Consider the following 26,263-nt stretch of genomic DNA (forward strand, 5'->3'; position numbering starts at 1 on the left):
GGGGGGGGCACATGTGTAATTCAATTAAAAATGATGTTGCTTTTGGTGATGGGACCCTCAGGGCATTCTGGGTGCATTTCCTGTTGGTAATCTATGCTTGGCCATTACAGAGCCATTTGGACAGTTTATCGATCAGTTACAGTAAAGGGGTCACCGGCATTAAAACACACAGCAGCCGCACACTCAATGCTCACTGTTGTATCCGCAGAAATCCTGCCATTGATCATATGTGAGAAACAAGAGGCGTTTGTTTCCCACACTGCGAGAGCCCGCCCGTGTATCACACACACACACACACACACACACACACACACACACACACACACACACACACACACACACCCTCACTCACTGTGCTCTGCCGCTCTCTCATCCGGCTGGGAGAGACCGAAGCAGCCTGGCAGAGAAACAGCGAGGAGGGGAGAGGAAACAGAGCGACGGAGATGGCGAGCATCAACATGGGGCCGAGACCGCTGCTGCTGCTGCTGCTGCTCGCGTGGGTCTTAATGGCCTTCCTAACGCCTAACGTCCGATGTCTTAACGGCGACGAGGACCAGAGCCAGGACACCGAGTGCAAGATGAAGAGCGTCACCGTGTCTGCGCTGCCGTTTCTGAGGGAAAACGACCTGAGCATCATGCACAGTCCGTCGGCCTCCGAGCCCAAGCTGCTGTTCTCCGTTAGAAACGATTTTCCCGGGGACGTCGTGGTGGTGGACGACCTGGAAAACACCGAGCTCCCCTTTTTCGTCTTAGGTGAGTCTTGGCGGTCTCCGCGGTTCATTAGCCGCTAACTGAGCACATGAACCCCCCCTTACTATTTATTACTACACCGGAACATCTGTTATCTGTTATCCATTAGCTTAGGCCTGGCTACATATGATGTTTCCACTGTTTTAAAGACACTACATGCTATGTAACAACCAGAATGAGTAGCTAACGCAATTAGCTGCGTTATACGTCTTAACCAGTCTCTGCCAATGGATGCTAATTAGTTCCGCGCGACACTGGTGGGCTAAGTCATCACTTGACACTTCTTATTGCAAATATAGGCCGCATAGCATCCTAATGCTAACAAAATTGTAGTTTTTGCCATTCAGTGGAACTAGCAATAAATACATCTGTGAGAGTCGCGCCACTTTCACGCCTCCAGTGTCCATTCATGAGTAGCGTTATGTTCTCTCTAACGTTAGCATACACACGTGGTACGGTTAGGTGCATGTGTAGCAAACTACTTGCTCATTAACAGACTAGCAAGTGTGCCGCCAAACTCCTGTCACTTTATTACAACTTTTATCGCGCACCTCTTCCTGCTGCTGTGCGGCCCCTTCCTGCTGCCCATGTCTGATGTGTTTTATGTGGGATTAAAACGCGACAGTTGACGCTCTGGGGTTGGTGTTCAGGCTCTATAAAAGCAACTTTATTCAAGTTTAGACCAAAGCAAGTCCACGTGAAGTGGACATTGAGTAATGCTTCAATAACAGGGAGTTTGGCAGAAAGTGGCAAAGTTTGCATTGTGGGAGTTAGCCGGCCGCTGTCCATGGTGCTGAACCGGCTGTGCGGCGCTCCGCGGCCCGGTGCTACTGTTGGGACTCACTGTGGGGCTCTGTGTGGGCTGCAGTGGGACTTTTATACAACCAGTTTGGTCAACTTTGTGTCATTGGATGTTTGTGTGAGGATTTAGTGTTGTTACTGGTGGCTCTGGGCCTCATTGTGCAACAATTTGATGTTCTATTGGCTCAAGTCAACAATCAGCAGGAAAGCAGTTTAAAAGTTTGTGCACGTGTGTGTTGTCTGTTATATAGCTACTGAGCTGTTTCATCTGTGCAGTCTCTTTGTTGTCACTTGTTGAAGCAGTTGCCTGTTTGAATCAGTTTTACACACATGCATTTTACATGGATGCTGTAGTTTTTCTCCGTTGTGCCTTTTTGATGTGTCAAATGCTTTTGAACTGTGCAGCTTAAAAAATTGGCTGCATTTTGTCACATACACGATTAAAGTACTTGTATTCTGTGTATTCTGAATAAAGATACTTGACATACTGATTCAAATTCAACAGAAATTCAAACACACATATACTGCAGGATTTAGAAAACCTCAAGCTATCAGTAATCTGTTAATTGCCGGCATCAGTTGCGTGGCATGGGTAGTGCAGATGCTCTGCAGACTTTCTCATAAATAAACTGTTCATAGTGTTGTTTAATTTATGTGGAAACTCAACTATACTTTTGTCAGATAGCATACCATAAAAGGCTCAGAGGAAGAGAGGAGGGAGAGAGAAAGGGGGGATGACATGCAACGAAAGGTCTCTGGCTTGACATGAACTGATTGCATGTCCAGTATCTTTGACCCCTACACCTGTATTTAGCCATATTCTGGTGTTTGGAACATACAGTATGGACAGTATGTATGGGAAGTGGAGAACTATGCTTTAGGAGTGATTTAATACTTTCTTCTGCCATGGAAATGTGTCATATATATTAAGTGATATATTAAATATAACTATATAATAACAATAACAATGATAGTAATAATAATATTGTTTTTACAGCAGCAACAGCAAAGTTTACAACAGCAAAGTCACTATATAAACTCAATTATATCTCATTGGAAACAAATCGAAAATGTCAGTAAAATAAATAATATTCCTGACATCAAACACACAGACATCAGTCAGTATCAGTCCTACCTCCTCTCCTCTCAGATTCTTGCAAACTAACACTTACACACAGACAGCTTCATTCATTATTAAATTAACAAGCGTGCTGTGATTGTAACAACAACCGCAGAAAAAGCAGGTGGAAATATCGCTTCACTACGTTTTCTACTTTCTACTTGAGTAGTTGTAAAGTTTGGTAAACTGCCTGTCTGCTCTCTCTCTCTGTGTGTGTGTGTGTGTGTGTGTGTGTGTGTGTGTGTGTGTGTGTGTGTGTGTGGAACTGAGCCCTGGCCTCTGTCCTGCAGAGGAGAGGACAGAGAAGCGTGACCATGACAAATGACAAATGACAAACAAAACGTAGTAACATTTAGGTGCTGGACCCTATTGCATAATGATTATTATTACTGTTAATGATCATGAGGCTGTTTTGGTGGTGCCCCCTCCACATTTGGCGCACAGCGAGTGATGTGTGTGAGTGTACAATGTCACTGACAAAAATTCAGCTACCTGGTAACCCTATAGACATGCGGTGTATGGGTTATGACTGAAAGCAACATTATGCAACTAAAGGCGTACCGTAGGTTTGGTCTCAGCGTTGGCCGTAACTGCTCAGTACATCAGTATAACAGAAAAAAGGGGGGCTCCGATCAGGTGTTTTGAGGCTGCTCACGATCACTAGAAGCAGTATCGGCCGATTACCGATCACTGGGTCTATTATTTAAAGCCTTATGTTTATAGTGTAGCCTTATTTATTTAGTATTATTTACTATTTTTAACAATATTCTATATTAGGTATTAAAATGCATTGATTATTAAATTATGAATGGATAGCTGTGCAGGCAACATGTTCAACATGACACAGCTTAAACCGCAGCCTGTTGTTGGTTACTGGGAGCAGCTTAAAGCTTATCAGTGTGTCCACAGAATGACAGTGGAACTGTGGAGGGTATATTTCTATTTCTATAGCTCATTTATTACTTAACCATTTTAATTCTGTTCTAATTATCCACCTTATTTTCATGTTTTATTATTTACTCACAAAATACTTTGTGCACTTGCTTTTTCCCTTTCGGAGCACCCTCAACATAAAAGCCTTTGCTTAGAGTAATTATAGTCTAAAGTAGGGATGCACCGATATGAAAATTTTGTCCGATACCGATATCCGATATTAATTTTGCTGTTATGGCCGATAACCGATATTTACCGATATCGATATATGTTTTTTAAAAAAAGTTTCTGAGATGATAAAATTTAGTACAGACTGAAAATCATGCAAACTGAATTTTTGAATGTCTTCCTTTATTTTCAGAACGTATTTTACTTCCAAATAACAAAGCTACAGGGCTACCATAAAACATAAGTAACCAACCTTTACCACTTATCAAACATGCCAGTATCCATGGCAACATGTTTTCAGCTCTGTGCACTCCAGTTAAACTCAAATCTGTGAAAAAGGCTAAATCAAAATATCCAAAACATGTCCTGACTGTTAGTGCACATTTTTTCAACTTGCACTGTAATTTTCCACGTAGCAAACATGCAGTCAAATGCGCCAGCGATGGCGACCCCCGTATGCGATCCTGCAAACTCTTGCGCATGTAAAACAGCTCTCTTCATTTCAAAGTTTCCATCGATCCACTGAGCAGTAAGCCTCAACATACTCATCTGACTTACGTCCGAACTCCATATATCCGTAGTGAAGCTAATGTCAGTCACACTGTCCAACAGTTTGTGGATATGCGTGGCCACGACTTCGTACCAAGAAGGGAGGGAGACTTGGCAGGCTGTAGCGGGGTTCAATATGCTCTATCAACCGCCGAAATCCTCGGTCCTCCACTATGGAAAATGGCTGGTTGGCAAGAGCAATCATTTCCATTACCTTGTTGGTTGTTGACCTGGCTTTTGCGCTGTCCTTGGCAAATTCCTTGGTCTGGTCGAGTACCTGCTGTATTGGGCTCCCAGCTGCTGCTGCTTTTGTTTTTGCCTGCTGGCTAACGTTAGCAGCATTTGCTTCCTGTAATTGTTTGTGTAGTTCTGGGTGGCGGTTTTTCAAATGTCATATTAAATTTGTGGTGTTGAATGACTTGACGCGGCATCCTCCTTGCAATGCCTCGACTTTGCAGGTGTTGCATACTGCTTTTCGAGTGTCTTCTTTTGACACCGTGAAAAACGCCCACACCGCTGACATTTTTTCTCCTCTTCAGTTTAACATCCCACAATCCTGTGCTGCCACTGTCGCGTGCCCAAACAAATACACATGGCCAAATCCCCCTCCCCCTCCTTCTCCCTCTCCCGACACACAAACAGCCAACTAGAGGATATACATCGGTTGTGGATATCGGCCCAATTTTACTCATCGGACCGATGCCGATATGTAAAAAAATGACGAACATCGGCCGATACCGATATTAATGCCGATATATCGTGCATCCCTAGTCTAAAGTTAGAAATGTTTTCTGAATTAACTTATGTATTAAGTATTACATTGAATAAACAGTAAGTGAACACACCAAAGAAGTCTCAATCAGGGGCCTGATTCTGATCTGAGTTTGGTATCTGCTGGTACAATCTGTCTGATCCGATACTTTTGACTCTTGTACTTGAATGTTGATTTAATAGCTATCTTATTGAAATCACAGCTGGAGCTACTGAATCTGACACACCCTATTTACACAAGCTTCTTTATCCATACACTGAATGTCCTGGTTGAAAAGTATTGCAATTATAAGCTTAAGTTATTGATCTGATATGAATGGAAGTGTAACTGGAGATTGCAACTCTTGAAACTGACATGACGAGATGAGCTACAGAAACACTTTACAGAGTGGAGCCTCTTCCCTCACAAACGAGTCCAGACGCTGACTGCAGAGAGCACTTTAACCAGACAGCAGTTACCAAGTCACTCATAGAATTAATGTTAATTAGTGACAGCTAATAGAGCTGATATGACGTTGATATCCGTTGGAGACGTTTGTCACCTGACTTGAGCTGACTGATGGTCAAACTGCTATCTGAGTGTCTGAGCTTGGAGAATGTTTCTGCCAACTGTCTGAACTCCTGTTTTACATTCATATGCAGTGAAATGCTGCACTGTAAGGAGAGCAGAGCCGCAACACTAGCAGGCTGAGAACAAAAATCCGTAGATACGTCTTTTTATTTTTTTATTTTAGCTGATAGTGATCCATTAAAATATACCTGGATTAATTTCATTTCTTAATTGTTTAGACTACAAAATGTCAGAAAAATGGCTATTACAGTTTCTCAGATGCTATAGGATGAGGTTTGAGATTTTATGTGGCCAAAAGTCCCAGACTCAAAGATATTCAGCTTACAGTGATGTAAAACAGAAACGCAGCAGATCCTCATAATCTGCCCTGGGAAACTGATGGGCAAACTCAGCACTCTGGGCCCAAGTGCCACACTGGACACCGCAGCTGGATACAGACAGACCCCAGACAGTCCCAACTGGTGGTCTAGTGCTCAACACCGGATCCCCCCAGGGCTGTTTGCTCAGTCACCTCCTGTTCACGCTGCACAACCATGACTGCATCCCCCGACATGGAGACAACTGCTGTGAAGTTTGCAGATGACACCACCGTCATCGACCAGATTGGTGCACAGAAAGCAACCCACTGCTCAACATCAGCGAAACCAAGGAGCTGATTGTTGGTTTTAGGAAAAAAGAAGGCAAAGACTCACATTCTGTTTACAGTGCGGACCACATCAGTGGAGCTGAGGTGGAGCAGCACAGTTTTAGGTTCCTGGGAATCAACGTCACATCAACAGTCAATGTCATGGTGGTCTCAAAGCACAGACAACTTGCCAAGTTCTGGTTAACTATTACAGAGGAGTGATGGAAAGCATCCTGACTGGAAACATCACACACTGGCATCATGGGATGTGCACAGGCCAGGACAGGAGGACCCTGCAGCAGATTAAAACCGCCCAGAAGATCGCTGGTACTCGGCTGCCCAGTATCACTGACATTGGTGAGGTGAGGTGCCTGCTCAGAGCCCAAAGGATCCTAAAAGACAGCACCCAGCTACAGCCTGTTCACCCTGCTGCATTCTGGGTACAGAAGCTTCTGCTGCCGTACCACCAGACTGAAAGACAGCTTCTTCCCTCAGGCACTTATGATAAATAGTATTATTGTAAATTGATTACTGTAAATATTTTTGCATCCATATTTCTTGTTTTACGGGTAGCATTAAGGGAACTACAAGCTGTATTTCATTATACAGCCCTGCGTTGATGAACACGAAATTACCTTGTATCTTTGCATTGTAGATTGTCTAACCAGCAAACTGTTAGCCTTTTTAAAACTTTTTGATGTTATAGACACATTTAGTTTGGTACTCCAAAAGGTTCCATACCCAGCCTTAGAAAGCAGAAACTGTCAGATTTTAAAAGCAAGAAGGACGGGTACGGGAGAGAAGGACCTGGCAGGATTTGACATCAGTGTTCCTGTTTCACTAGGGGGGAGGATCCAGAACTAGACAAGCAGACAGAGAAGTATCACTTATTACATGTCTTACTTTTTTTCTGCTTTGGCTGAGCAGAAGTACTGCAGCACTTTGGAAAGCTGCTGTCACTGTGGATTTACTCAGTTGTATTTTCAGCGCTTCAGAAAGCACTGAATATCATCTCTATGTCTGTTTTAATTAACAGACATATGAAGTTTGGGAATAGTCCTATGATGGCCCCTAATGATATTTGCAGTATTGTTGAGTGTTTATGCCATGAGACCGTGGTGACTCTTTGAATAGTTTGAATAGTTCATTTAAAGGCCTAATTTAGACAACAGTTAATTCATTATGGGGTGCAGGGAAATAAGCTAAGGCAAATGCACAGCACAACAAATCTCTTAAGACTGGCGTTGCATATTAATGAGTCGGAATTTGTGTCTGACATTTCCTTACGTAGCGCTCGACTCCGGGACAGAAAACTTTTAATGAAAACTCACACTGGGGAGCCCAACACAATTCCACATTCGTGGTGCAAGTAGCATCCCTGCTACGCAAACATAAACAGTGGAGCAGCTGCAGCCTTTTATTTATTTGTTTTTTTCTTTTTCTTTTGTTTGTTGCTTGATTTCCTTTGCTGTTTAACAAAACCTCTTTTGTGGAGTAAAGAGCTTTGAATTACAGACCGGAACTTTCACTTGTTGGATGCATGTCTTCTCAGAAAACCAAATCAGCTTACTTAAACATCGTGTTGCAGTATTGATAAGAAGCAGTGATTACATTTAAAGCAGTGTTTGAGCAGCGCTGTGATAAGCTGCGTGCTGAATGCTGTTGCTGTAGTTGTTAACAGTCGAGTTGTCGTCGTCTCTCACTCACCCGCTCCATGGCTTTTTGCCACATTAGGATTGATGTTGCACATGTTTCCTCTCAGCATATTTGTATGTGTGTTTGTGTGTGGGACATTATGCCAGGTGCCTGTGTCTGCTTGCAGATTCATGAGGTAAACTGGCGAGACACCCCTTAGGTTTAAGGAACTTACTGGGTACAGCACATACCTGTGGTCCAAAGGTCATACCTATAGACATTCCGCACATTTCACTGGGGTATGCGGTATAAGACAGTATTTGTATTGAATAAAACAAGCAACAAACAAGTATATGCTGAGCAACTTTTCTTGCCTTCATGGCGCCACTTTAGCGGCCCTGAATCGTCTCATGTGATGTTTCTCAGCCAATCAAATGCATTGCGACTCAAATCAGTGAGTGGGATACACACACAGCCAGACTGTGTGACTGGATTTTTGCAGATATCCAATATGCTGATATTTCCCAGCTCATTTTGTTCAGCGCCGACATACGCACATTTCTTTTTTCACCTAATTGCAGAGAACATCAAGTTTCTCCTGTAGTGGCATTAACATATTATTATGCCCACTCTTATTGTGATGGCCCTCTGGCAGATGCAGACATAAAATAAACATACACATTCACATTCAAACTATGAAATTCCTCCTACCTTAATTGGCTTGGATGAGCTCTCACAGAGACAATCCTAACAAACTGGGCAAATATGACCCATTTCACAAGTTGCAAAACAAGTAAATAAATGTAATCTCAAAGGGACCATGTGAAAGAAAGTGCATTCTACAACTAAACAATTAAAGCACACTGAAAGAACACAGTGTACTCTTTTTCATGCCTTTGGCCCCAGGGAGGTCTTGGTCACAGTTTTTGGCTCTGTTTAAGGACTGGAAAAGAGACAAGTGACACTGGTGCCCATAATCTATATCAGAGTCCTGGTTGGAGCCGCTGTAACTCACCTGGGTCAGACAGTTGTGTAAAAGTGAATTGAACTCTGTAGGACTGAACTGTAGGGCCTAGTTGCAAAAAAAAAACCACAATTCTTACAGAATATTGCTTTAGGACCCTGACCACTTCAATCAGATTTAAGTACAGTCCTGTAGCTTATCACACAGTACCCCACAGTACCAGCAGCAGCGAGTCCTGCTGGCAACCGCCATCCTCATCCATGTCTCATCAGGACACCTTATCCTCAGCTAACCCTCAGTAATTATTTGAATTTTTGAAGACCTCAGAGAGACAGGGATCAGAATCTGTTGAGGGATGGTCTCAGTGTTCCAGGCGAAAACTTAAAGCTGTAAGCCTATAGTGTTTCCTCTATGTTGATTTTGGAGCGGCAGCCCGTCGCTGTTAAATTTCTGCCGCCACGGTATCACATTGCCGCTCACATTGCAATTTAACAAGTAGAACTATTCAGAGGTTATTGGGGCTGTCCAGTTTAACTCCACATTCTGTTGTGTTGATGTAGCTTATTGTCAAAAGGGGGGGTACGTGTTTGGACGGGCCTGCCCCCACTGCTAAAAAAAATCCTAGAGGAAACACTGAGCCTAAGTTTGGGAAGAGAAAAAAGGAATGCTGTTGTGAGACATGCTGCGATTCTTTGATTTTCCACAGCCATCAACCTCTTTGAAGTAACATCATTTAAAAAGTGAAGGTGGTTTTAAATGCGAGCTTGTGCATGTGTGTGTGTGTGTGTGTGTGTGTGTGTGGGAGCTTGAGTGCAATTTAAGATCCACATTTTTTCCACCTTTTACAGTGGCTCACATTTTTCTCTGCAAATTGCTTCTCTGTGAAGCATCTAAGAAGCAATTTGAAAAGGGGGGGTTTCTGTGACTGACAGTAAATTTTAGCTGCGGGACTGCAGCCACTCGTTAGTGTCAGAGAAGCCCAGCTACGTTATTAGAAATTTACCCTTTTGGTGTTGTGCCATAAATTGTGCGGAAGGTGAGGTAATAAAGTTGCCCTCCGGGAGAGACTCAAGCTGTATTTGCTCTGGCAGTGATTTGCACATCTGGGCCGGAGGCTTGGAAGGAAGTCAGCCCTTAACTGCCTCCCATCCAATTCAGTTTCCCGTACAATAATTTGACTGGTACAATTCAGAGCCGTGCCATAGATGATTTTATATTGTTGCCAGTGTAAAGGGAGTTAAACTCCAGTGGTGCTTGTTCTTTACATGCCCCTTTTTTAAACTATGGCAAAGCTGGCCAAACACGTGGAGCTGCAAGTTGTTTCACCTCATCACTGTGTGTCTGCAGTGAGAATGTCATTGACCATTAATGTGAATAATCCCCAAGAGATGAAACTGTGTGAAACAATGTTGATGTTGTCAACTAGGAAGGTGCACCCTGACAAACCTGAACGCAGCCACAACTACAATTTGTTTGTTGTTGATTAATAGCTCAATTAAATTAAGTCAGTTTATTTAGTCAATAAAATGTTAGGACGGAGTGAAAAATGGCATAATTTTCCTTTCTCAGAGCCCCTCCCTCAGTAACTAGCTGCTAGCCACCTGCTGGAAAAATGATGTACACTGATCCCCTCGATTGCTTATCTAACTACTCACCATGCTTTGGGGTCAAGTCCACTCTGCTTCTTTCTTCAGGAAACCACCTTTGGCCCAGTGTAAATTCTACAAACAACCATATGCAAAAACCATTTCAAGCAGACTTCAGCCAACTGTTGAACTGTGTAGCTTGACCAGCTTATGAAAGATTATAATGTGAACTACACTATGTACTGCCGACTAAATTTGCAGGGTGGGAGATTGCGATTACAATGATAATGTCAGTTATGATAGAAATGATAATCACACAAATCTGTGCTTAAAATTAAACGAGATTTTTCAAGGCCTTCCCCAGGATTTGGAGTAGTCCCAGTGTTCCAGAGCCCCAGGTGTTGTCTTCAGAACATCTGTTTCGCCTCTGTCTCCCACATAGTGTTGTGGAAAAGCAAACAGAACATAGAGATGTTTATTTTACTTACATGTAAAAACAAAGAAAGTCAAACATCCTCACGTTTGCGAAGCTTGAAAAATGACAAATGATTAGCTGATTATTAAAATAGCTGCATCACTTTTCCTGTCACTGGACTGATATCTCTGCTCTCCTGCTCTAAATGCAAACATCATTCACTGGTAGCAGATTATGGACAGCAACTCCAACCACAGCACATCTCATCACAATCAAGTGTACAGATGGCTGTGGAAACCATCACGAATGAAAAACATTATGCTTTTCAGCTTGACTGGAAGTGCATTCCTGCACCATCACCAAAACAACCGTTTGACTGAATACTGACCAGCTGCTCTCTGGCCTCCATTTCAGTGTTTCTTCTTAAATGTTAAATGCAGCAGTTCAGTTGCTGTAATCCAAACCAGACTTATTTATAACACTGGCCTTAACCCATATTCTGTCACAACACTCCCTCTCTACCAGTGCATACACACAGCAGCGGTGAGGATGGAGTCAAGACTTTGTGCTGCAGTGCTGCTGTAACAGGAGGGATTGGTTTGGAATGGCAGTTGCTGCTATTAAGAATACATTTCAGCAAGGGATGAGACCCAGTGTGAAACTCCGGGCTGGAGCTGCGTCCCCCTGAGCAATTAAAACTTCCTTAATTTACTCCCGTCATAATGAATATGTTACAAAGACATCTAATTACTGTACACGTAGGGTGTCAGAGACACTTTGCTGAGCTTACAGATCACACAACTCTTATTAATTGGATTTCCACGCTGACTAGTATGCTTTTTCTCAGTGTAGGTGAGTTATATATTCTTGACCAACCCTATGGACAGCTACAGAGCCACGGCTGGTCAGTGCTCCATCACCAGAACAATCAAAACGTTGAAGATCATCATAATGGCCATAACCAGAAAAATAAGACCGAGGCTGTAAAAACAGGATTGTCCTTTAATGTCTGGGACACGGGGTTAGTGCAGAGACAATCAGTTGTTGCAGTTGTTTATCAAGCAAAAATGCCAAACATTTTGTTTTGTTTCCAACTTCTCAGTTGTGCCAGTTATTTGCTTTTCTATTTAATAATCAAAATGAATATCTTTGGGTTTTGAAATTTCAGTTGGACAAAACAAGACATTTGAAAACATCACCTTGAGTTCTGAAAAATTGTGTTGGAAATTTGTCATTAGTTTACTTTATGATTTAATTATTATATTTATTTGTTTGTTTTTATCATTTTAGGTTTTTAAAAGTTAGATTCATTTAACATTTTATAACAAGATTAAATTAAATTTATCCTAATCACAAAAACAAATTTGATATACAAAAAATGATATATGTATATATAGACACACGTATATTAGATAGGTGAATAAATAATAAGTGATATAAATGAATCAATTCAATCAATTTATTAATCAATTATTACAAAATTACCATATTACATTATGATAAATATGAACAAAATTTAAAAACAGTCACTCAAATTAAGCAGGTCCAATTAAAGCAACAGTGTAAATATTTGTAGCAGTGCAAAATGTGCAAAATCTGCTCTCACAAAAAGCTTACATGCTAAGTTATGAAACCATTTATGCCCTCAATTTCTGAATTACTCTGAGAAAACAAATACGGTTTTCACCTGTTTTCCACCAGGACACAAACTTTGGATTGGGACCGCTGTGAGGGGTTCGCAAGATAAATTTGAGGGGTTGTAAAATGATTAAAGGATAAGAAAAAAGCCAGAGAAATAACATTTCTGCTAACGTTCTTGATTGTCTAGGGAATTTCTGAATAATTTCCTTCTTCAGGCCTCTAAATATAAAGTAAAGATTACTCATACGGCTCTTAAATGTGTATTTGCAGACTGAGTAGAGCTTGAATTAGTTTTGTGCTTTCTCAAATCTTTTATCCTCAATATGCTTCGATATACAGGGCAATAATGTTAGGCTGTGCTCAGACACAACATATTTCATCTATTTGTGAAATTATGTCTCAAGGCCCTACAAAACAGTTGTAATGAAATGTTGACTATTTTTAGTTTCAAATGTAAGCAGTTCTTTCATTGTCTGTTGTCCTGTGTGCACTGTAGGACAACAGTGTCCATCCACATCACAGTCAAGTATTTCTTTCAATATATTTTGTTTTGTAATGTCCACTTCTGTCTTGCAAAATAAGTAGACTAGAACTTTTTGGCTGAAATTTAGTTTTTAAATTTAGCTATTCCACGCAGTTTCCAAGTTTGTTTGTACAGGAAATCATCACGGACAATAGAGGTGGTAACTTCCTATGGATACATTGGTGAGGTGGAATACACAACTCTCAACACCTTCTCAACATTCTGAGTTTCCCTTCTTTCTCTGCATCCATAAACCCCCTCAGGACTGTTTCTACCCAGTTCACAGTCTGTATCCTTATCCAGAAATTCCAGTGAGATTCTGAAACTTGCATTCCTAAAAACTGTACAGTTTCTATTGAAAAATTAGGTCTGGGAATACTGCTTCGGCTGCTTCCTGTAGGGGTTGCCATAGCGGATCATCTGTTTCTATCTTTCTGGCCCAACCCGGCATGGATCTTGCCCAAGGACACTTCAACAAGTGGACAGGAGGAGATGGGGATTTAAACCAGCAACCCTCTCTACCACCTGGGCCACAGCTGCCCTCTTATATAGATAATAGGTGTGAGTTTGAATTAAATTCACTGTTCAAGTCTAGAATATTAGCAGACATTAATTGAATGGACATAAATGTGTCTGAGACCAAGGACTGTATGTATTCAGGTAAAGCTGAATGATTAAGTGGAGGAATATGTCTAGGTATAACATAGCCTCACCTTTGTGATTCACCACAGCAGTTGACCACTAGGTTTCCTGCCTGTGTGCCTTGACTCCCCACAGCAAAAACCCTCACATTCCTTTATTGCCTCGTACCGCCTTTGTTGAGGATAAATCTGCAATTAACATCAAGCACAGATCAAGGATTGTTTAGGTGTTTGTGCAAGGCAGGGGCAGAGGACTGTGGAGGAGAGCACAACGGGAAGAATTAGACAGAGGGGAGAGCAAGAAGATATAGATAGAGATAGAGGAGCAGAAAGAGAGAGACTGTAAGGCACATTATAAGGCTGCTAGTGAATGGTTTCCATGGCAACATGATCGGGTGCTTAGACAGGAGTTCTAAAGAAAGGTTTTTATCACCTCAGCAGGAGAAGACAGGGAGGAAGGAAGGAGAGACATCAGAGGTGGCACCTCTAACTCCACAGACTGCTACTATCTGAATAGAGATTTTCATAAAAGAACATTAAGATATAAAACATTAAATGATCAAGTATCGTTCAGCTCAGGGACAGCTTAGTCTCCGTTCAGTCCTGTTCTGTTGTTTCTCTCCCTAATGCCAGAATCAAGTCGACAGTGCCTCAGAAGTGAAGAGGCAGAGGAGAGCAGAAAGAAGGCAACAGAAAACCATGCCGCTGCAGAAACGTTGTTAGTTTACACAAAGTAAAGTATCAGAATACCTATTCTTTTGGTAATGATATGGATAGCATTTTACTGACTCCTGGCATCGAATTCACTCATGGAATCTGATCCTTTATCCAATTAGGTTCTCTAGTTAGGGTTTGCTTTCAACATTTGCATTTACCCAAAGTTATGAATAACTGAAATTCAGAGATCTGTGATCACCTTTTGCTGTTTTGCAGGAGGCAGAAACAGTTTTGAGTGTCAGCCTTATTAATGTTCACTACTTCTACAGCCTGAAAACCAAGTAAAGATATAAAATAAGATATAAAATGTTGATTAAATGAGGGAAATAACAGCCTGCTTGTTTTTTACAAGCAACTTTCTCCAAATACTGGAGGCACCAATGCAGAACTATTAAGTTGATACACTGAACATATTGATATAATATGCATGACATTTGAACTGGCTGGCTCCTCATGTGCTCCATCATTTCTCTAGAGAAGACTCATCGCTCTGTTGGACTTGTTGAACTACAAAACACTCGTGGCAGCAGAGTGGTGTTGCACAGTGGTTCCCTTTTAGCTCACAAGTGATCTTTGGCTGACGACACTGTCTCACAAATAGAGACAACAAATTTAACTGTTATGGAATGAATACGCTGATGTAATCTGGCACGAGTGATGTCTGTCATTATAACCACCAAAAGCAATGACATTGCTTTTTGCTTGTAAAAAAAAGATTAACAAGATATTTAATAGCTCAGCAACTCTGGCTACCTGATCCAAAGTGGGCTGGCTATTGGACCCAAGGTACGATACTGGAACTCAGGCTCATCAGGCTACCATATATAAATATGGGAAACAAAACAGGTAGTTTTTATGTTTTTTATATTCAAAACAAAACAACGTACAACTTGTAATTTTTTTGTGCTTGTTTTTTTTAGTTTCAAAACAAAGAAAGAAAATGGCTTCCTGATTTTGGTTTTCTCATTACAAAACAAAAATCTGTTGGCCGCAATGTCAGGTGACATAGTATAAAGTTGGAGAAAGTCCACATATGGAGGTGGTGGGGTGGATGGATGACTCAAACAAAACAGGCATCTAACCCAGCATTAACTGCTGCTGATGTCTATATCCATTTCTTTTAAGTTACAGAACTTTAGATTATTTCCTAATCATAACCAAGTACCTTCTGAAACTAAACAGAAACAAACTGCAACTGTTTCACAACGTTAACCACGCATGCTTTATTTTGAAAGTCTTGCAAGACATATTTATTACTGCTTACTTGACAGCGGCAGTATTTGAGTCGGGAGTCAGAACGTGTTGCCCGACATCTTACGATGCCTTTTACGTTTCAGTACCCCTACCCAAACAATGCTTAATTACCCAACTAAAACAGCCAAAGTTCTCAAATGTAAAAGCTTAACACAAGCAGCCATACAAGAGCTTAAAAATCGTCTAAAAGTTGGGTGAACAATGCCAGATTTCAGTTTTTGAAACTCAGCGAACACAGTTCAGTCGGTATCAAAAAAGTTGGATAACCAGCCATAGTAACACTGAGTACTATAGATTCTCAGCACTGCTGCAGGGATGAGAAGCTAAAAAACACCCAAGATCAATCTCATTCACAAGAAAGTCTGTTTTTGGGGGGCATAAAAAAACAAGCAAATAAATCAGCTAACGTCAACAACAGAAAGGCACACTCAAATATCCATTTTTTTCCAGCTCCCATGTAGCTTGTTGATATAGTTTTTAAAGAACGGCCCTGCTGCCCATGTTTTATTAGGGTGTCATGGCCGGGGGACATCAAGGCAGAAAGGAACTGTAATCAGTATGCAGGCTCACAGAGGCCGGTGGGAGCAGGTTAGGAGCTGGACAAACAGTCAGACACTGGCTGGAAATATTTTTCATCCTTGTTTTAAGATTAGGGTGTTGTAATTTATGGCGCCCCATGAACACGCCGCCTTCGAGAGTTCTAGAAGCAAATAAAATGAAAGATTGAGGAATCTTGTTATTACGTGCACACACAGTATGGGAAAATTCATGCACATAAAAAAAGGGAAAAAAAAAACGGAAAACAAATTCCCCAGAGGTTCTCAGATTAGCTTCGGTTAAAGGAAGCATGCGGGGAAAGTTCTTGTGGCGAGAGTAGCAGACTAGTTTCCCCCTCTGATGTCCTGATTTCATCACCCCGGTAAAAGCAATACATCTTAATTTGCTACTGTCATCACAGACTGGCCTCGATCTGTCAGTTCCTCAACCTCGGGGAGAGGTGTTACACACAAGAAGGACATCGGTTCAAAGGCAATACGACACCCTACCAGTCTTTTTTTTAGAGGGCCGGTTAGTTTTAGGTTTGATTGAACTCTGAACAGCCAGTTTCGATTCTCCTGATGCGTTTGAATGTTTTTAGAGTAAAAAACTCTGTTAAACTGTGTTAGACCAAAAACTGAACTTTGATGTCAGAAATGCACTGATAACCAAGCTGACTTTGATCACTAGTTCAGTCAACAAACTTGTTTAAAATAAATACATTTAAAATGCAACAGGCGATCCATAGTTCTCCTCTACTTGTTTGTAATATCAAGCAACAATATCCAACATCAGTACCACCATAATTGTAATTGCAAATATAGCCAATATGAAAATATTACAACATAACAGGCAACGCAGTCCTTCAGCCATGGGGACAGGTTTAGGATTTGTCCCCTTGTTCAAAATGAATCAGGAAATCAGTATAGGACTGTGTGCGGGTGAGCTTAATTGCAGCTAACTGAATACTGCGGTGGCTGACTAACCCGTGAAAGGCCCTATCTGTAGCCAGTCTTTGGTTTGTCCGCTCTGGGCTACTGTAGAAACATGGTGGTTCCACATGGCAGAATCCACAGAAGAGGACCTGTTCCCACTATAGATGAAAATGTCTCATTCCAAGGAAACTAAACACTGAGATTCTTATTTTCAGGTGATTATACACTAATGAAAACATAGCTATGATTATTATATTCCATTTCTGCCAATAGATCCTCCTCAATGTTACACACTGGACCTTTAAGAGAGCTGGATCCCCGTAGCACACTCCAGCTACAAACAAGGTTATACCATGAAGGTTTTTATTTGTCAAACTTCTCCAGAGCCTGGAGCCTAGTTATACTGTGTTAGAGTGTTGATCATCTCGGTTGTCTCAGTTATTTACAAGCTCAGTAAGCGGTCTGACATTTCTCACACTTTTTTAACTGTAGTTTACTTGCTTGATATTTGTAGCTACCTGCTGGCACATCTCAGTCTCCCTTTGGCATCTCCTGACCTTGTTATGTCAGTCTCTCAGTCTGAACCCAGGGAAATACAGCTGCTTAAGCTCAATCAGTCAGAACTCAAAATAGGGCACCGACTTTTCCTGTTTGCTCTAAACAAGGTAAAAAAAAGTGGAAAAAAGCGTTCATGGGATCCTGGGTCAAAGGTGAGAGGTAAACATTTGCATCTGATCCTTCTCACTGTGGCTTTGATATGTCAAGCCTGGCATGTTGAGAGTTGAACTGAGATGCTGATTTCTGTGAAGGCTAATTTTATATTATATATTTGCGGAAGATATTGCAGAAGTGTTGGCTTTCTCCACACAGCCGAAACCTGTTACAGCAGCTACAGACTCTCTCAGTGCGGGAGCTGACACCTTATTGCCAGCGTATCATGAGGACAAATTCTATTTCATATTTGACTTATTTATTTGTTGATTTAGCTTTCCTGCTGGCTTTTCACTGCATTCTGCCACTGCCAACAACTCATTTTACAAAATGGCCTGCGTCCCCGAGTCCTGATACACTGCACATTATCATCCCTCATAGTAGCATTGATTGGGGCCGCCGCCTAATTGTCAACTAAATGACACAGATTATGACGGGCATCACATTATCATACACATTCAGCCTTAATAAATTACCACATTATCATCCACGCATGAGAAATGTTCTGATAAAAGAGCTGCCTCCTTTCTGCACCCAGATAATATGATTAAAAACTTGCTGTTGATCAAAGACTGGAGCTGATTGGTCCAATAGTAATATATGCCTGAGTTCCTGACACGATGTTCTTAATAACCCAATATTTGTAGACTTTATTGCCATCATGCGATTTTATCCATTTTAAATTGGCTTGCAGTTAAGAAATGATGGCCCTCATTAAGCCCTTAATGTTGAATAGTGAATGTATTACCTCATAAAAGTTGATGGAAAAGTTGGCAACAGCGAGGGGGGAAAAGTTTTTGAATATTCTTGGAGGTCTCGGCTTTATTTTAGCGAGTGAGGCAAAAAGCAAACAGGTGATTCCATTTCTCTCTCTATCCTCCTTCCCACTTTGATATTGCACTAGGTATCAGACAGACGGCGCTCTGTAATTTTCACAGGCAGCCTCTCTCTCCCCATTTCTATCCACTTCAGCTACTGCATGGAGCAAACAAAAGAAATTGGAAGTAGAGGAAAGTATCACATTTCTCCCTCAGTATTTTTTTTTCTTCACATTTGGCTGAGCACAGCACTGCTACATTTTCCAGTGAGATGTCTCATAAAGTCACCTGGTCGAGCGTGTCAAAGGCGGATATAGCAACTGGAAGTTAAAACCAAGTGGATTAATGGGGAATTTATTTTTTTACACAATGTCAAGACCGGCCTGGGGCTGGCAGTGGGGCTGTACCAGGCGGCTGTGAATGTGGCGTGCATGTCAGCCGTGCCATGTTAGTGAAATATTTACATGGTCATGAATTTTCAATTTGTCAGGGATTGCTCCCTTGGGGGGGCTTATCACCTATAAACCATGCAGGTGGTAAAAATAGGGCCTATTTATTATAAAATGGACAATGATACAGGGTTTTGGGGATAAAGAGGGGCAAAAGTTTAACAAGGCCTTGCTGAAGCACAGGTTATGCACTGCCATAAGCTAAATCTTTAACCACTTTTGCAGTGAATATGTGTAATATTTCATTCGAATACATATTAATGCATTAGTGTAAAAGCATGTGAGTTAAAAATGAGAATCACATTAATAGGACTTTTCTCACAAGCAATAGAGTATGTGCAAAAATGTAAGTGTTTAACTCCAAAATCTTTAGTAGGACGTGGTACGTCGATGCTGGTGCACATACATTTCTGCTAGCAGCGCTCATCAAAGATCAAATAATGCCAGCCTTTATCCTGTCTTTGCAGAGAACAGGACGCAGTAATGATGTATTGTAATGCAAATGAAATGTGCCCTGTGGAGTTTTTTATTTGGAAACAACAAAGTTATGTTTTCATTCAGCGTTTCTCACGATGTTTACCCAACACGCTGAATGTCTTTCCTTCCTCATAAAACATTAAAATCTTTGAAATATTTGAAATCCTTCATTGTCATTCATGTTTACTTGCTAGTGTCCTTCTTCTTCACCACCTTTATTGGTGCGTTGCCGCATTTCTTCATGTGTTACCGCTGGCAACTGTTCAGAGAGTCAGAGGAATAGAATGTTCTAATTCAAAGGACTTTAATAAGGTCCATCAGGGCAGTATGCTTCAACAGGAAAATGCCCTCAGCTGTGAGGCTTCCTTTCTACCATTTGCTCTACAACTTGGGCAGCACGGGCGTCCACCAGAGTGGAGCAAGCTGTGTGTGGGGGAATTTTGCTGGCCTTTATTTATTAGGTTATTGCTACATGGGGCTTAAAGCACCAGTGTGTAGGATTTACTGGCATCTAGCGGTGTAGTTGCTGATTCAGGATCTCACTCGCTTAATGCTCCATTTCCAAACGTGGAGGAGAAAATACGGTGTTGCAAACGTCCCTATTTAGAGCCAGTGTTTGGTTTGTCCATTCTGGGCTACTGTAGAAACGTGGTTGTTCAACATGGTGGCCTCCAAGGAAAGCGATCCACCGTGTCTGTAGCCTAATTCTAAGATTGCAGAAACACAGTGATTCCTATATTCAGGTGATTATACACTAATGAAAACATACCTATGAATATTATATTCCATTCCTGCCAATAGATCCTCCTAAATGTTACACACTCAGTCTTTAATGGGAGATCTTGGAACATTTTGTATAAGCTCCTCTTATTCTAAATTTATAAAATATATTGCTACCAGCAAACCATTAAAAAACAATAATACTCTCAATGAAGCAGTTGTAAAATGTTAACATGATACGGGCACTCAATTAATCAATTAGTAAATAGACAGAAAATGAATCTACAAAAGTTTTTTATAATGAATTCATTGTTTCAGTTCATTTTCAAGCTGATTTGCCAAACATTACTTTGGGGTTTGGACTGTTAGACAAAACAAACCTACATAACTCTGGATAAGGAATTTATTCCATCAGATTAATTAATAGTGAAAAAAAGATATTTACAGCCTCAAAGCTTATACCTTTCCACCATCTCAACTGCCTGTGGATAAACGTAGGCCCGATAATATGCTGCTGAATAGCATAAAGGAATTCATTTATCATCAGTCTATATTATCTTTTCTTTTTTACATTTGCCATCTAAGTATGTCATTTAGATACTCTGTCCTCTTTGGCTCTTTGCATTAACATTTATCAATTAGGAATATCTCTTTCTTCCCTTGAGGCAGCGTTACCTCTGAGAAACGATTGTACGATGTCGCCTTTCGCCTGTGTTCTCCCCCTTTTATCCCCATTCTTTCTATCTGTCAGTGTCTGTCGATTGCAGAGCTGCCTGCCTCTGTTGTTTCAAAATGCAAGTTAAGCAGCAGCTTCACATCGCTCTGCCACTCACCTTCGTCCCAGTGATAGTGGCAGCCCAAGTGGCTGCGCACTCACAGATATATTTATCACATACTATATCAAGGATATAAGAATAGCGAGCTAACATATGCGAACAGAGCTCAGCAGTCTGCGAGTGGGAGGGCTCCGTCTCGTCGAACAGGCCTTTCAAGTTGCCTGCTACTTGCAAAAAAAAAAGCTAAAATATCTGAAAGTGTAAGATCCCCAACCAGCAGGGAGGTGCTGTGACTGTACGTGTGTGTGTGTGTGTGTGTGTGTGTGTGTGTGTGTGTGTGTGTGTGTGTTGTGTGTTTTCAGGCATTCCTCAAATAGGGTGTGACATTAAGCTGATGATTAAACCCCTCGAGGGTGACAGGTGAGGGAGGCAAGAGACAACCGAGCAAGGTAGCAAGAGACAGCTGACGTGAGAGAAAGGAGAGAAGGTGACAGGGAAGGGGAGTGAGGAGACCGAGGGCAAGAAAAAAATTGAAATAGCGAAAAGAAAGACGGGGTCATTTGGGGGAGAGGCCAACGAGTTAGGGAAGGAGGAAAGATTTTGCATTGGTAGGATACTGAAAGACAAACAGCGATCTATTAGATAAGTAGCAGTAATTGTCAGGGAATCCGGGGCCCAGGAGCTGCTGCTGATGAAGCTTGGCGTTGTTTGCTGTGTGTTAATGTAATTAGTTTTAAGATACAGTCATTCTCAATATCCAAATGCCCAAACATTTCTTATTTAATGCCGGCGTGTCTGTGAGCAGGAACACCAGACCAAAGCATTAAGCAGCTGTCCGGAGGTGAAATGTGTACATCAAGGCCTCTTGCACTTTGTAAAGGGCCATTCGACTTAAGCATTCCACCACCGTCTTGACCGCACTGCACACGCTATTTTGCCCTACAAGATTGTGCTGACCTTAAAAAACAAATGAATTACTGAATTAATTCCTAAAGATACACAATGGAAGCGCCACATTTAATCATGCTGTATTAACAGTGCCTGCCTCGCACAGAGCCCAGAAAGCTGAAGAATAACTTATTCGCCCTGTGTACTGGGAACTTTGTTGGTAAAAAGTGAAAGCATGATATATTTCTCTAGCTGTCAGAGCCTTGGAAGACTTCAGAGCTTTTTATGGCAGACCTGGGCACATTTCTATTAAATTCTTAGCAAAGCATCCTGCACTCCTAAAGCCTTTCTCCACACCCCTCGAGTGTCTTTGTCTTTTGATTTGTTCTCCCTCCAGGCCGTCACTGGCTGACCAAGAGTAGGCATCGTTCCCCTCGCACTGGGAAATGTGCACCAGCCGTTAGCCAAGTGCTGGTACACTTTGGCAGTGGCTGGATACACACTCACACTAACTACTTTTCCCCACGTCCCCTGGCCACAACAGCCAGTGTGAAAACATCAGTTGAATATTAACTGTCTACCTCGTGGCTTCATCCAAAGAGATGATGCTGCAAAGATAGCAGAGAAACGGTGCGGACAGAGGACAATTAACAAGAACCAACTCATGCAGCCATCGAAGAAGTAGAGCTCCACTTCTGAATGGCATTACGTTGTATGTTTGTCGCTTGTAAATACCCTCCAAACCCTCTCTTTGCACGGGAGGAAGTCTTGGAATCTGAAGACTTCTGTGGATAATCCACACTTCCTGCATGGCTAGATACGACTGCTGGTGTAATGTGGGTGAACCGACCCTTTCACCAAACACTAATCATGTGTCCTGGCCTGTGCTGAGCCATCAGGATTCTCAGATGTCTGGGTTTTTTTTAAAGTTCCACCATCTACAGTACAGCAGCAGTGAACCGACTGCGGTGGACTTAATGCAGTGTGTGTGTCACCTTCAGTTCACACGCTTGCCTTACGACTGATTGAGCCCCGAAATGTGCTTCAGCTCAAGTTCCGCCATGTGAAATAGCAGATTATGCTGTCCAAATGAGCTGACAGTGCCGTATTTCACTATGCAACCGCAAATTGTTTTTACTTTACACATATTTGCACATGGAGGCCACACTTGAGGTTATGAAACCAATAAAATGATTATTATAATATACCTAAAAGCACTAGGCTGCCCTAACTATGCTTGACTGGGGAATTTGGTACAAGCATGATGGAATATTTAGTACGTTAAGTACATGTAGATTGGCTGTGTGTGGGGCCAAATTATATATTGGGTCATAACTGAGTTGAGGATTCATGGAGTCAGTTGTTGGATCAGTGCTTTACAAAGATCTACACACTCTCTTTGTTTTATGAATTACTGCAAATGTGCACTTTAAACAAAAACCCCATTTTAGCTTGAACACATCTCCTTTTTTACTAACTCAAAAAAGTGTAAGAAGGAACACCACATGTAGGCCTACAACTGTAAACTACTAGATTTATATTTCATATATATTTTATTTTTTATGGTTGCAATGCTAATCCAGTGGCACGAGAAAAGTAAAAGTCATGGAGTAGAATGCTTTTGCAATGTGTTGTATAAAGATAGAAGTACTGTATGTTGCCATACAGCCGCACAGACAATGCTGAACAGCTTCGCACTAAGCACAATGTAGGCCTATATTTACAGGAGGCTCATAAGACAAAAGATGATTGATTGCATTGATTTCCAAGAACCTTACACGTACGCTGATGTTTTCCTTTTAGAAGGCCGGAAGTCAATATATTGTAAGATGGCTGACTCTGTATTGGTTATCTGTAGCGGGCAAACAATGCAGCAGACCTTCAGCCAGGAGGTTAACTGTCAACAGCAGTGAATTGATGTCTGGAGCTTCCATAACGGCAGTAAAAACAGAGTGCCCTGGTCAAACAGCAGCTTCAAACTCAAAATAAGACACTCTGTGTACACCCACTATAACCTTGTTTCTCAGCCACGGCTCTGATATTTTAAACCCTTTAAGACAGACAAGAAAATGAGTCACAATCCATGCAACTTTTAACATAACACAGAGTAAATGTACTTATTTATGTACTGACAAAACAAATAAATAAATCAACCCGGAGTTTTACTATGCTAGTATTAGTGCTAAAAAGGTCAGACTTAGATTATAGGATTTTTCACAAATCATCTGCTCTGAAGCAAAACACATACCGACACTAGAAGATTAGAAAATAACAAAGCATCAAGATTATCTTGCCAGAGGAGCTACACCCCGCCTTCAGCTTCCTTTCTTTTCACACATGTGTGCTCTCACATCCTCTCTCACACACTCACACCGTTTCCCCCGATTGTCAGGGCGTGGGGTGAATCAGAGGTAAAAAAGGCTGAACTTCGTGTTATCTAAACTGAGCCTAAAGGAAAATACTACTGCAAAGTCCTAAATGTTTCTTAATACACAGTATTTGCCACAATTACTGTAATTGTCTGATTGTCTACACCACTGACTAGTATGATCCCTTATATAAATGACCGTTAATATGTTGTTTTCTATCATAACGTTTAAAAGAGAGTGTAATAGGAGGCACTTGGTCGTGGTTGCACAGTGTTTGAGGCAGAGAGATTATTCAGAATCACAATGTATATATTTTTTTCCTCACATACAGTTTTGAAAACTACAAAAATGTAGACAAAGAGTAGGATGGGGATGCATGAATGTCACTGGGAATTCACAACAATGTGGGATCTGAAAATGTAAAGGGATTTTAGGGATGCACAATAATCTGGAGTCTGGGGATGCACAATGGTTTCTAGGGATAACCAAATAGTCATGATTCTAAAGATTTTTAAAAACCAACCTAAATTACTTCTTAACAACACATTCAAATTTGTTCCTAGAGACGCCCAGTGCACGAGGGGCTTGGGTGCTCAATATCTTCCTATCAGTCTACTTTACATTTTCTTATAGAATGGAAATAGTTGGGTAAAACTACAATAAACATTTTATTTGAAGTGATGGATTACAGTCATCAGTGCAACAGCATGCCTCTGACAGCTATCTGTTATAATGATAAGAGAGATAATGGGAAGCTAAAGAATAAGCAGAACTGCATTACAATAGACACTCGAACTGTGGCAAATATATCAGCAGGTTTCAACTTTTGTTAGGCAAAAGGGGAACAAAGTAAAATTGTCTTTTGAGAGACAAATGCAGTCTCTTTGGGAGCTTGCGCTCTATTCAAATACAGCTTTTATGTTTCTGGGGCTGTGGTTTATATAACAGAGATACTGCTTCAGGAGAAATGACATTAACAGAGTAAAAATGTACTAAATATTTCTTCTGTTGTACCTTTACCCTTCTATAAGAGATGTAAAACACTGTGGTGGGTTTAAGGCGCGTCCCTGAACATGAGGTATTTGGCTGTGATGGACTTGCAGTGAATCTGTGGCTCATTGGTAGAAGGTTAAGTGAGCATCTGCTGGTCTCAAAACATATGGCCATTAGGCTGTGCGAATGCCAGTGCAGAAGAGGGTGGAGGCCATTACTATTTATCTAACAGGACCTCATAACATATACTGTCTGCAGAATTAATAAAAAGGGCCAGAAGGAGCTGACCTGATTGAATCAACTTTCAGACAGACAAGACATGGCTGTTTCCACATAGATTAGTTTGATTGAGAGTGCCGGTGTATCTACCTCCTGATTCTAATCTTACTTTAATTTGTAGATTCACATGCACCAGTTCCTCCTGTGAATGTCACATCGAACGGGGGCAAAAGACATCTTTAATTCAGTAGGACTTATTATCTGATATCTAACTGGCAGCTTTTAGAGAAGACATTACACACATGTTCAAAGGAGGGCAGGACAGCAGTCAGGCAGAATTGCATTCAGGAAGATGCATCTATATACAAATACACACACGCAGTGACAGTGCACATGATGTATAGGCCTGGTTCTAATCAGCATATGATTTTTGTCCCCCATTCACCATCCTTGTTGTCATTGTTTCTGTTAGATTTACAAACCTACCCTTTTCTGATGTGCCATATGTGCTAACAGATGTTATCGTCTTGGCCCAGAGGAGGAAGACAGACGACCTGTCTTCACAACTGAAGCTGAGAAATTGTGTTTTTTTTTTTGGTGGTGGAGCAGCTCTCACATTTGCATTCTGCACCACACTTTTCACTCCAGCTGCCTGCACCATAACAATGGCTTACTCTCCCTCACTGTCAGGAGGCTTGTTTTAAGGA

At 41.4% G+C, this 26,263-nt stretch overlaps 1 protein-coding gene across 8 annotated transcripts in view; it reads left to right on the forward strand.

The window, feature by feature from the left end:
- Positions 1-226: 226 nt before the first annotated feature.
- astn1 (astrotactin 1) overlaps positions 227-26,263 on the forward strand; it is a 399,395-nt gene continuing 373,358 nt past the window's right edge. For 5 of the 8 annotated variants that reach the window (XM_051402098.1, XM_051402178.1, XM_051402247.1 and 2 more), the window contains exon 1: positions 228-753. In XM_051402098.1, the coding sequence (XP_051258058.1) occupies positions 444-753 (310 nt within the window). In that variant the 5' untranslated portion in view covers positions 228-443. Of the gene's footprint in view, positions 754-26,263 lie in introns of all 8 variants that reach the window. The other 3 variants (XM_051402517.1, XM_051402602.1, XM_051402015.1) reach the window with 2 other exon arrangements.

The sequence above is a fragment of the Dicentrarchus labrax genome, unplaced genomic scaffold (assembly GCF_905237075.1).
Source record: "Dicentrarchus labrax unplaced genomic scaffold, dlabrax2021, whole genome shotgun sequence".
Taxonomy (NCBI): Eukaryota; Metazoa; Chordata; class Actinopteri; family Moronidae; genus Dicentrarchus; species Dicentrarchus labrax.